Source organism: Varroa destructor, unplaced genomic scaffold (genome assembly GCF_002443255.2).
Source record: "Varroa destructor unplaced genomic scaffold, Vdes_3.0 BEIS01000004.1, whole genome shotgun sequence".
Taxonomy (NCBI): domain Eukaryota; kingdom Metazoa; phylum Arthropoda; class Arachnida; order Mesostigmata; family Varroidae; genus Varroa; species Varroa destructor.
This window is the reverse complement of record NW_019211457.1, coordinates 18,138,386-18,150,433: the sequence shown is the minus strand read 5'-3', so window position 1 is coordinate 18,150,433 and position 12,048 is coordinate 18,138,386. Positions and strand designations below refer to the sequence as shown.

General features: G+C 40.3%; 2 protein-coding genes and 1 long non-coding RNA gene across 5 annotated transcripts in view; 2 read left to right on the top strand and 1 right to left on the bottom strand.

Moving 5' to 3' along the window:
- Positions 1-106: 106 nt before the first annotated feature.
- Positions 107-4,955, top strand: LOC147755918 (alpha-tocopherol transfer protein-like). 2 transcript variants are annotated; one of them, XM_086987953.1, is made up of 2 exons: positions 107-946; positions 1,861-2,003. In XM_086987953.1, exons 1-2 carry the CDS (start codon positions 407-409, stop codon positions 1,867-1,869), a joined length of 549 nt encoding a protein of 182 aa, XP_086844079.1. In that variant the 5' UTR covers positions 107-406; the 3' UTR covers positions 1,870-2,003. The 2 variants fall into 2 exon arrangements, with proteins under 2 accessions (XP_086844079.1, XP_086844078.1); XM_086987952.1 differs by having other exon boundaries at positions 117-946; positions 1,769-4,955.
- Positions 4,956-7,123: 2,168 nt separating this feature from the next.
- Positions 7,124-9,811, top strand: LOC111248902 (uncharacterized). The gene is made up of 3 exons (XR_015327004.1): positions 7,124-7,439; positions 7,933-8,031; positions 9,488-9,811. It is a non-coding gene; the product is annotated as an uncharacterized LOC111248902 (long non-coding RNA).
- An 807-nt stretch (positions 9,812-10,618) lies between these two features.
- su(f) (cleavage stimulation factor subunit su(f)) overlaps positions 10,619-12,048 on the bottom strand; it is a 7,214-nt gene continuing 5,784 nt past the window's right edge. For both annotated transcript variants that reach the window (XM_022801995.2, XM_086987940.1), the window contains exon 11: positions 10,619-11,910. In XM_022801995.2, coding sequence (XP_022657730.1) covers positions 11,720-11,910 — 191 coding nt within the window. In that variant the 3' untranslated portion in view covers positions 10,619-11,719. The remainder of the gene's footprint in view (positions 11,911-12,048) is intronic.

The window sequence follows — 12,048 nt, the reverse complement described above, 5'->3', positions numbered from 1 at the left end:
CCAAAGTGGGCAGTATGTTAGGGGTCATGCGCAGGTTCAGACTAAACGAAATGCTACACACACGCAAGTAACATGTGAATAGATATGTCTATTCTTGGCTGCAATGCAAACAGTCTGGTGTTCACCACCGCCAGCGTCATTTGCGGTGTATGATAGCCGCAGCATCGAGCATCATTGTCCGAAACCGCAGTATTACTTTCATTTCCTAGAGATGATTCACCCTCACTTTTGGCAGTCGCGGCTGCGTCCACGTCCTTTCTACGAAGATTAATGCTCGCCCCAAAGATGATTCAACATAGAAGGCATTGGACATGATCTAGATGATGACTGAAAATACTCTGGCAGAATACAGCCTTCAACGTCGGTGAAAGGCGGCCAGTGCGTCTTCAGCTGTCGCAGGGGCAACATGATGATTTTTCAAGATGTAACGGACTGGCAGAAACGGGCTTATCAGGAACTCGGAGAAACCCCCGAGGTACGCCGAAAGCTTCTTACCGAATTCCGTTCGACAGTGTCGGAGATTCGAGAGTTCCGACCGCGTCTCGATGAGGATTTTCTGTTGAGATTTTTGCGTGCGAAGAAATTCAATCTTCAACGAGCCGTCAAGACATATAAACGCTACTTTCGTATTAGGCTGGTTGATCCTGAACGCTTCATGCCCATTGGCAAAGGACCCAAGGATTATGCTGGCGCCTATGAACTCAAGGTGGGCACTCTCCTCAAGCAGCTTAATCCACTCGATGGTACAACAACAATTATTTGGAGAATTGGAAATTGGACTCCAAATTGTGGATTCGATCTACGTGACATTTTTACGCCAACTGCTATGGTTGGTGATTTAACATTGGAGGATCCTCAAGTGCAAGTGAATGGGGTTCGTTTTCTTATTGATCTAGAGAAGATGCACTGCTCTTACGTACAGTACCTACCATTCTCGGCTATAAAGGTTAGTTATTATAGTCTAAATAGCTTTGTGAATGTCTGCGGGAATCTTTAAAGGCAATAGATTAAAATTAGTAACATTTACGTGGAATGCTTTGTAGTAAGTAATAAGGGCGGACGACCATTTTTAACACAATTAGTATCAATGGATGGCTAGAAAAAAAAAGCCCTAATGGGTGTCTAGTTTGGGCATACCTAAATGTACAGAAAGTGCTTCTCCTGTACAAAAGGGACGAAATTCATCTAAGATAAGACTGAGCAAGTAGAATAAAAATTACCATTAATTAATTTTCATTAACTAGAGTTATTATTGAAAACAACCATAGCAGTTTTTGTGATACCATCTCTTTTGGATGGATTTTCATTTTGGTGAGGTTATTCAGCAGAGGGTCGGAAACGTCAAGAAAAACGAATCAAATAAAGTAGAGTTTATTACAGAATTATTATTAGAGAAATAGCAATTAGTTCAAATAAGATGTATCAGATGGTATCGCTACATCCGCTCTCCCCTACAGGCAGCATATAATCTATAATATAAATCAACAAAATTCATCATATTGAGCATTAGGTTTACCTATAGATTTTGTTCCAATCTATGTGTCTACAAGAATTAGCATCTCCAAGTTCTATAATATTGCGTTATGATTGCTTTATGTGGATGATTGTTATAGGTCTTCTTGTGTACTGTACACGTCTAACGTCTGCGCTCAAGCGCACCTTGGATAATATATAATACAGGCACATATGCCTTCCCATTGCCATAACATTCCTCCAGTCGGAAAAGCATTCTCTCAATATTGTTTGCACATCTTTTTTATCTTCATAGGCCTTGGTGATGGCTCTACAAGATGGCTACCCCGTTCGCTTCAAAGGTGTCCACGTTGTGAATAACACTGCAATATGGGATCTCATTTACAGCGTGGCTAGACCACTGCTCGGGGCTAAGCAGAGGGCCCGTTTCCATATGCACGGCCGGGATATGGCGTCGTTACACCGCTTCATTCCAGCTGAGATTCTTCCGTTCGAGTACGGTGGCACCGCTGGTCAGTCTACCCATAAGTGGATCCTCAAACAACTTTATGAGCGTCACGATAAGTTTGTGCAAAATAGCTACTACGGATACAATGTGCCTAAGACATACAATGACTGCGCTGATCATGAGTCAAGCTGATAGAGCATTGACAATCAGATCTAAGTCTCGGGTCAGGCGTTTCGCATAATGCTTACACAAAGTTGTCTCCAGATTTATGTCAGGTACCGGTAGGCGGTTTAATGCGAATACTCAATAGTTTTTTTTCGATATACATCGTTGTATGCAAGTACATCAGGAGCATTGCGTAATGAACCTGCCACATTTCTAACCGACGCTAAGCTTCTATTAGTAAATGTTTGGTTATCTTTAGCTAGACATGCTAGATTGTTGATATGTGTATTCAATTTGTTAAAAGCTCAATCGGTCAAATTGGAGAATCAATATTGGAGATCGTTAGATAGTTTCGTATAGTGATTTTTTGCCGGTCGAACCAGACTCATATTACAACTGCATGATGTGGAAAAATATCAAGATTAAGTGTAGCCCCGCTATAAACTACATAAGAACTTACCACAAGCCACTTATACTGTGAGTCTGTAGATTTAGCTAACGGTGCAACAAAGTATATATATGAAATATATCAACAATTTATAGTCATCTTTTTCTACTATATGATGGAAATATTGGCGCAGCGCCTCTCTCTAGACTCGACAGCTTGATATTTAATCGAAACTCTGCACATAAAAACAAAAATACTTAACTACCGCAATAAACCTGTAAGTCAAGTGAGTCATAGTACTACACTCATTCTCAGTTTATAGTTTATAGTTTATAGATGGTTACCACTTATATGTCGTACGAAATTAATCTTTATGTCTTGGGCTGTGTCAGTACGTGAATCTCCTAAATTATGTTTGCTAAACGTTGCCTTTCATTGGCAACGCAAAATATTTGAAGTCTTAACGGTTAACAGCAAAACGAGTTGACAATTGATACAAACTGGTTTCATTACTGGTTAATAAATAAATATTGAATTAAGCGGCATAAAAAAAACACCAAAATCTATTTCATCTTTAGATATTAACACGGCTTTCAAGCCACCGAAGCAGATCGCGCTCTGATTTTATTTAATGATATGATTAATCCAATCTCTATATACACATATAACGTGGATTATAGAAATGGGTAACAGATGTAGTTCTAGATATCATTGGGCGACCTCCAGTGGAAATACAACATAGTTATATCATTTAGAAGACTCAACGAAAGGTTCGACAACTATGAACCTATTTGGATATACTCCATATTTTGACTAGGCACACTATATACATATAATGCTATCATAACTGAGGTCGACTATCAGTCGATGTAGCCACTGTTGTTCTATCATAAGCGGCACCCCTGCACCTTTGAGTACTTAATGCGTATGTAAACTGTGATTCTAATCGTCGAAGAAAGACCTAAAGGCTACTAAAAGTAAAATAAGATACTAAAAACGTTCTACTTCATTCGTTTATCACATTGTGCCGCATAAGCGAAATAAAATAAAGTAAAGCAGATCTTCTTTGCATTAGCTATCCACTTCATACCTTTACCTGTAGGCAGAATGGACTGCGATATGTCTTGTCTCCCACTGGTTCCAAATTTGTTCGTAATCTTAAATTATTATCTTGTCTTATCCTCTGGAAAAAAATCAGGATAATATTTTTGCCGTTAGAATTCACTAGGTCTCCTCTAGATCTCTTAAAAAGCTAACACGGCAAATATAACATTTCATAAAACATGCTACTTGGTATCTAATCAACACACGATGGAGAAAAGATACGCTGCATGATGAATTGTAAATATCTGAACGACATAAATACTACTGAAAACAACCGAAAAATCACCTAATCCTTAAAAAAATTATGTGCAAATAATCGCGTTAGAAAAACACTGTGCAGAAGCCTTAGCTAGTAAAACATCGCTTTTAATGCGCATGACCAATAATGCGGGTCAAGTACCCGAATTACGAGTATACGAAACAAAAAGAAAGAAGTCTGGCAATCCTGTTCAAACTTCTGTACTGTGTAAACTTCAGTTGAGAATGTCATTCAAAAGAGAATCTGCGGCGGCAAAGAAAGAGTCATAGAACAGAAGAAAACAGCACAGTGTTGTTAATGCATGGAACCACATAATTGTGGAGATTATAGTAAACATTTGGCATTATAAAAAGTGCTAAAGTAGTTGTTCCCTGGCATTGAATGCTATTGCGAAAACTTTTCTTTCAAACGAGACCTATCATTCAACTGATTTGCTCCATGCAGAAAAAAGTAGATTATGTTCGTTGTTCTAATATAACCTTGGCGAGCCTGGGCATAAAAGCGTTGGGGCAGAACTATGTTTTTGTTAGGACAACGTCGGTGGAAATTTTATTTGGAAAAAACATGTGGACATTGTTGTAGTCTCTGGAAATATAGCCTAACTTGGCACATAAGAATTTTGTTGCAAAAAACGATGCACATATTTATGTGGGTTTTTGTTTTAAATGAGCCTAAATCTTTTCTCACTAAGACCGTTTCCAAGGCCATATAAGTTGCCTAAAATAAAATGAAGAGCCATATTACAGCACGGATTGGGATTCTATTCAGACGGTTAGCATTAGCAAGTAGTGAAATTAACAGAAGCTAATACACTTAGCTGAGGATCAAATCCTAAGCGGTCACTTGCAATTGGAAATGATTAGAGACGGTGAGCTGAAAATATTACGGTGATGTCTTAGTAAGCACCTAATAAATGAGAAATGGAAACGAAGCTTTTTGTATAATAAAAATCGCTAACATAATATATTCAGCTTGTGTTGAAAAGTTAGGTTGGTATGAGTGGGAACGCCAGCCTCAACTAACTTCCCGACATGCCGTCTTTCATATTGCTATTACCATTGGCTACTTTCAGAAATATGCATTGTCGCAAATAAAATGGTTAAATAATTATAAAAAGACATGTTACACATAGCTCATCCTATTGTAGGTTCTCATAAAGACCGTCGGTCCTTTAAAGGAAAATAGAGAAATAGTTTATGACAAAAGTTCCTGCCAAAGGGTCTTGGAAAAACCCATATTCGAACACTAAAACAAGCGCTACTGCCTTTAAAGCTTCTCAAAACATTTTAAATTTGTTAGGGGCAGGTGATTCCACTCAAATTTGCGACACATTATTCCTAACTTGAATAGTGCGTGTGCTAATACAGATTTCAGGAACAGACTGGTTGATGTCAGCGATTCGACGCAGGCGTACACCTGAACCAATATTCAATGACCAGGCACAACTTTGATCATTTAGATATACCAAACGGCGCCGCCTCTCAAAAAAAGGGTACAGTTCTCAGTTTCTATCTCTTTCGCTCCTAACGAAGGAGCAAATAAACTTTTTGTTTCAATGTTTATCTAAAACACTTTTGTTTCACTTTTAATTATATTTAGCCTATAGCACGGATCTAATTTACTGTGATGTTTTTTAAAATCTTTACAAATTCATCCTTGAGCTTCCGAAAGTTGAGTACCCTAATGTCAAAATTTGTTTAATTCGGACAAAGAAACCAAATACCAGGAAAAGAGGCAAATGGCGTCACGAAACCAGACATCAAAGCCAGATTGTACATCAGAGACCAGTAATCTGAATGTTACTTGATTCCCCTCTGTCACCACTATCTAATTTACAGACTTTCCTATGCGGCGATAGCCCAAGCCCCCTCGTACAATGTATCCCTTCAGCTATCAGATCTAAGTCTCAAGCAGGTTAAGTTGTAGCGACAGAAAATAGACCCCATCGGAGACCTCCAACAAAAGTAGAATAGGCGGCTACTAGGTCGTTAGCTTGAATCCAGATCAAAAGGCTCTTACAACACATTGCCTCTAAAGAGTACAGTAGCTATTTGCTTACAAGGCTGTTTTTTTCTTGGCATCGTCGCTTCCCTTGGCTAGAAGGGGTCCAACAAATGTCTGATTTTTCACTCAGAGAAGCAAGGAAATCCTACGTTACAGACGATATGACTCAAGCTCTTTAGTGAACGGCAATAAAGAAACATGCTCGCTAAATCTTTGATGCTCCAGACCATTTGCTGCGTCTATGGACGTCAATGGGCGGCAAATTGAATACAGCTCTGCTTCCATCTTCATATGAAATTCTATCATAAGCTTGTGCAGGTATGTTGGTGCTTGATAACTCGTTAGTTGACTGGGTTACAGTGCGCGCCCGGGCTAAAAAAATGATGAAGAAGTGTCTTTAGTCTGCAAATGGAATGGCGGAATCACGTCGTCAACGGAACTCATTTACCAACACAGCACGCTGCCGTACCGCTTGCTAACTGCTACACTGATGCCATTAACCTTCATTAACTGTCAAATAAGTGTCCATATTTGTGAGAGAATACATCTACTGTCGAGGCATTCTCCGATTCCTCTAAGGGGGATTTATATTCCAGTACTGCAACAAAACGCGTGGCTTAACATTGCTACTTCTTCTGCTTTCGAGACGATCGTTGTCATCGTAACATCGAGCGAGAAGCATGGTTGATGGTAAATTAGTGAAAAGAACTTTTATTGTGACGCCTAGCTCGAGCTTTGCGTCATTGTGTTGCTGCCGCTCGAGCTTGCCTTCCCCTTACGCTGTACGACAACCTTAAATACCACATTCATCGAACTTAATGCGTAAGTGAACAAAGACGGGGGCACGCAGCCGAGGCGGCTGTTACTGTCGCAATTACGATGGCGGCTGCTTATTCCGTCGAGGTGTCGAAACGGCGCCACGAGCAGGCGGACAGAAAAAATGGGGAGAGTGAACACCGGCCTCGCCACTAAGTGCAACACGAGTGGAGCGGCCGACCAGGCGGCTAGGTGAGCTAGTTCTGCTTGTCGGCGAGCAGTTGCCGGTAGTGACCGGCTCATTCGAACCGCTTGCACCTGAGAGTGTAAGTTAAAAGGAGACGCAGACGGTTTTAGCACTGCTCGTTCATCCAGTCCACTCCAGATCTAGCTGAAAGTCCCGTTGAAAATCGAGGGTAAGGGAGGGCGCTGGTTGCACTTCTCGGCAGATGCTCCACCATCGGCAGATGCTCCGCCACATCGTCATGCTTCCTCCTACGAAAAGGGAGATTATGGGGGCGCTGTCTGCAGTGGTTCTACAAGATCCGGCGCCATGCTGACACCCTAGGGAAAGAATCATAGAGACACTCGGTAAGGAGGGTCTGGGGATGTGGGGGGTCACTGTAAAGAGTGGTGAGGTAATGGGTGACCGGCAGGGGCTTTGTGACTCCAGAGAGGAGCGCAAGGGCGGCTCGCGCGGGTGCCTCTATTGAAGGGGGCCAAGTGCTGCTCCTGCCACCGCGGCTGTTGTCGTCAGCGCGGCTGGCTAAGCTTGCGCTCCGCGAGCTAAGGTAGCCCGGAGCGGAGTTCGTCGTCGGAACTGATCTAGCTTGCGGATCACGGTAAGTGACAATCAGAAAAAATTCCAATATTTAACGTTTTAGTCAGAATTTTCATGCCCCATATGCCAAAAAATTGACCTCGGTTGGGGGAATTTTTTTAGTCCGTTCTAGTCACAAAACAAATCGAAAGAGGTGTTTATTTTTGCAGAAACACCCAAAGTAAATGGGGTTGCGGTAGGCCTAGAAATGTTTTATTGTGCTAAGCTGTAGGCGTCGGATAGCTATGACAGTTTGCGTCAAGCTAGCCAACTGCCGGTAGTATTGACCTATTTTGGTGGCAAACTTGAGAAAAATTTGTGGAAACCGAGCAAAATTCCGCAGTTGACCAGTAGCAAAATGGCGGACCATTAAGAGAAAAAAATCTGTTGATAGTGTTGCTGACTTCCTAGCCGCTGAAAAGATGTGTGGAAAAATCCACTAGGCCACTAGGAATAATGCCATTAAAATGCGAATTTGAGCAAAAATTTACGAAAGTTGTATTTTTTTCCCGCAGATGTCTGACAGCGAGGGTGCGTCGGCTGCAGCGGAGAAGAAGCGCAGGGGTCGCCCGAAGAAGCCTGACTCGGATAAGGCCCCCACAAAACGCAAGGCGGTAAATATCTTGGGAACATTTGCGCACAAAAATAGCTAATTTTTGCTAAAAAACTTGACCCGGCACGAATTGTAAACTTTTCGTTAACTTTAATTTTATATATTCTTTCGGGACCATACTTGGCTAAGTAGAATACCCGTTGACATCTGCTGTTAGGTATTGTTTTCTATAAAGCGAGTAATGATTGTGTTTTTTAATTTTTGTTCTTAATTTTACTGCTATGCCGAATGATCATTATAAACGATTTTGCCGAAAAATAAATCCTACCCAAGTACAAAATATTACTGCTGTTAAGTACGGCAGGCATCCGCCATGTTGTCTGCCCTCGCCGACGCACCTTCCCTCACCAGCGCGGTCACAGTGTCGGCATTCACATGGTTACAATAAGACCCTACGGCAGTGATCAGATACTGTATAGACTAGCCACTGGGCTAAAGTTATCTAATTATATAGTTTCCATATGATACTGTACGTCATAGAATTTGATGTTTGACCTCGGTGATCTATTAATCTATGACGCGTAAGCCGCATTCTTAATGCAAGGCTTACCTATGACAGCTGTTGTTTTTCGGGCAAAATGGGCGTCGAAAACACGCACATTCGACATAATGGCTTTACCACTACTTCAGCGCTAGAAAAACAACAAATAGGACTACAAGGATCAAAAATAAAACAAAGTAACGCTTCAAACCAATTGCTTGCCAAGCCATGCTGCATTCATCTAAACAGGTGGTAATCCGGAGGCGCGGTGTCTGGGTTGAATATAATCATGTTGCGCTCGAGATGAAAATTCCTTCAGAACATTTTTATTCGATATGCAGAAAATGCTTTATAATAGAAAACATGGTGAACGCAGATAGCGCCACCTGTACGGCCCACAGCTCGCTGCTGAGTTGTTTCATAAGTTCACCGTGGATTTTGAATCGGTTCAAATTTTGGCGCCAGAACAAACTTGAGCGAGGGGAGAAGAGCGGTTCTTCTCTATACTTGTTGTGTTTCGGCTTTTGGCGGCGTGTTCGACGCGATTACACGTTTCACACAAGTTGCACAAGTTCCAAAAATAAAAATCTCAGATGTGTATTTTAGGTCGGTTTTGAAGCTCTCTTTTAGGAAAAGCTGAATGCAATCCAAGTTCTTAAAGGCCTTTTTTGTGGGGTACACGGACTTAATACTATAGCCTATTGCACGGTCTGATTTGTGGTTCGCTCGTTTTCGAGGTGGTGATTCCAGCGTCGAAAACTATTTCGTCTCGTAGTTCTCCCGATAAACAATAAAAGCTCAATCACTATTGTTAAGATTCATAGTGGTTAACTGTTGGTCATATCCGGTCCTACTAAAAAATTGTGCCTCTGTATTCCACGATGGAGGACATTATTAAATGCTTCAGAATGCATTACAACTTTAATGATCGCAAAAACTGAATTATTTTTAATTTATCTGTGTGATGCTTTTATAGCCTTCGGGTGGTGGCTCGGGTGGTAAGAAGGCCCGTGGCCGACCTAAGGGCTCCGGTAAGAAACGAGGACGAAAGCCGAAAGCTAAGAAAGAGGAGAAATCTGAAGACGATGACGGTCAGGAATAAACGATGATCAGATATATCCAATCATCGCATAGGACAGATAGGACGTTGGTATTCCTGATGTCCTCGAGCATTTAACAAAAACAGAAATCACGAGCCGCTGAAAAGAAGGACAATGTGATCACAACGCAATCTGAACTTCTGCAATACATCGGAATAGACAACTAAATAAAACTCACTCTGTCAAATTAAATTAAACAATTTTTATTTCGTTTGCCATATTATGATGGCACAAAATTATCGACAAAATATTACCTTTTAAAGAAATGGTACTTCCGACTAAGTGCCAGTGTCTTCGACGTAAGACGTGAACGCATTCGCATTAAGCAAAATGACTTACTCATCCTGACCCGTGCCTTATGAACAGCATGTCATACTATTCCTATACGAATAATTATATTACCGTGCCACACGTGCTATAATTGCCCATTGTGGGGGTATCGGCGTAGACGGGGTTCAAAGAACGCAAAGTATCGGTAATGTTACCACTCATTGACTAGAGCATCATTTAAATTACAATCAACCTTTACGTTCAGTTAGGGAGCCATGCATGAATACCTTTAAGTTAAAAGGCAGAACTAATACCAAGGCAACTAACTTTTCGTTTATAAATCTACTGTTAGTCGCTGATGGAAGTGTTTCTATTGAAACGATGAACAATCTGTTCTAGACCTAAAATATCTTGTTTTGTTAAAGTTTAAATATTGTATTGAAGAGAAGCCTATCAATTGTTCTCAGCTTGGAGCGAAGGTCTTGAATTACATTTTCGAATTCACGAATCAAGTGATTTTCTAACTTCTACCGTCAGTGGTAAGATTCGATGATAACACTTCTCGTTTACGAAGTCTTACTGATTTATGTTTACTACTTTTTTTGCTGTTGAAAAACTAAATTTGACAATAGTATGTAAATAATAGGAATAGAGAGGGTTAGGTTAGGTTCATGATGCATGAGACATTTAAAGTAAATAACCTCAATCACTTGAAGTGTAAATTAATTCACAGCACATTTTCTTATACATGATACTGTACTTGCTGGAATTTATTCTCTATATACATATACAAATATGATTCCATTTATATTGCCATAAGCACTTTACTTTTCAACGTTCATATGTGTCCCATGCGTTAACATTTCCTCGTATATTTTCCCTGTTCTTTTTATTTACGTGCTCCTGCGCAATACTTTAACTTACTTCTGATATATACATATATGTATATATATGTCTTTGATGCAAGAATTACTACTCGTTGCTGTGATAATGCCGATATGTAGCGATGATTCCTTCATTCTCATAATGATATTCGTGTAGAACTTATAAATTAGCATTATCTTGCCAAAAAATGATATTAACTTAACAAAACTACAATAATAGTAATAATACCAATCCAAATTACTTCAATTCATCACACTGTCATCTAGAGCAACCGAACAGCAATAATTAATGTAACCACTGTTCAACAGTCATCTTCGTCTGTACTAGAACTTCGATTTAATAAAGACCTACAGTTGAAGCTAGAATCTCTCAAGACATACATACGCACCTTGTCAAATGCGCACTCTGAGGCGTTATATATACACAGTCACATACTCAAAGAGTTTTTTGCTCGAAATAATGGCATTCGAATCTTTTCGCACTGATGCTAAGCGTCCGATCAGCGAGTTCGCTGTAATTTTTTATAATTCTAAATGAAATGTTTTGGCAGAAGTGCCTAGCTGTCCTCATTTACCTTCTGCATATAATGTTCACCGGCTATCACCGGGGTCATCAACATAGCTATCACCACCATAGTCATCATGATCACGGGTCTTCCTTCAAATTCCCGGGGTTACTATGGCTCGAATGTAAGGTTTTCTGTCGAACGGAGTCGAACACCTATTGCTTCGTGTCAAGAGACTTAGCTTTAGGTGGGTAAAAATATATTGAATGTACTCGTTCAATACTTTTCGCTTTTTGCTCAGAAGACATCTGACTTTTTTAACAGTCATACACACGCATTTGCTGATCAGTGGAAATAGCGAAGATCCATGGAATGCTTGGGTGTAGAGAAAATAACGCTAAAAACAAACCTCAGATAGATAAAAGGTAAATGATCAACAGACGTCTCTTTACTGCTGATGCTGTTGTTGCTGAACCTTCCGCTGTTGCCGTGAACGGAAAATCTCATTCGATAGTTGATTAGGGAAACCATTTTCCTCATTTTCTGAGTCGGAGTTATCGCCTCCTCCTCGTGGTCGTTTTTGGCCTTGACCAAAATCGACGGGTTTAAGCACGTGCTCAAAAATCTTCAAAGTCAAGCCTATGGAAATGATGTAAATAAACATGAAATTAAAAAAAATAGGTGAGTATGCTGAATGATATTAAAATGGAGGCCGACAAATACGTGTTCATTTGATTGCTATGCAGTAGGCTTAATGAAATTGCATGAAATCTTTAT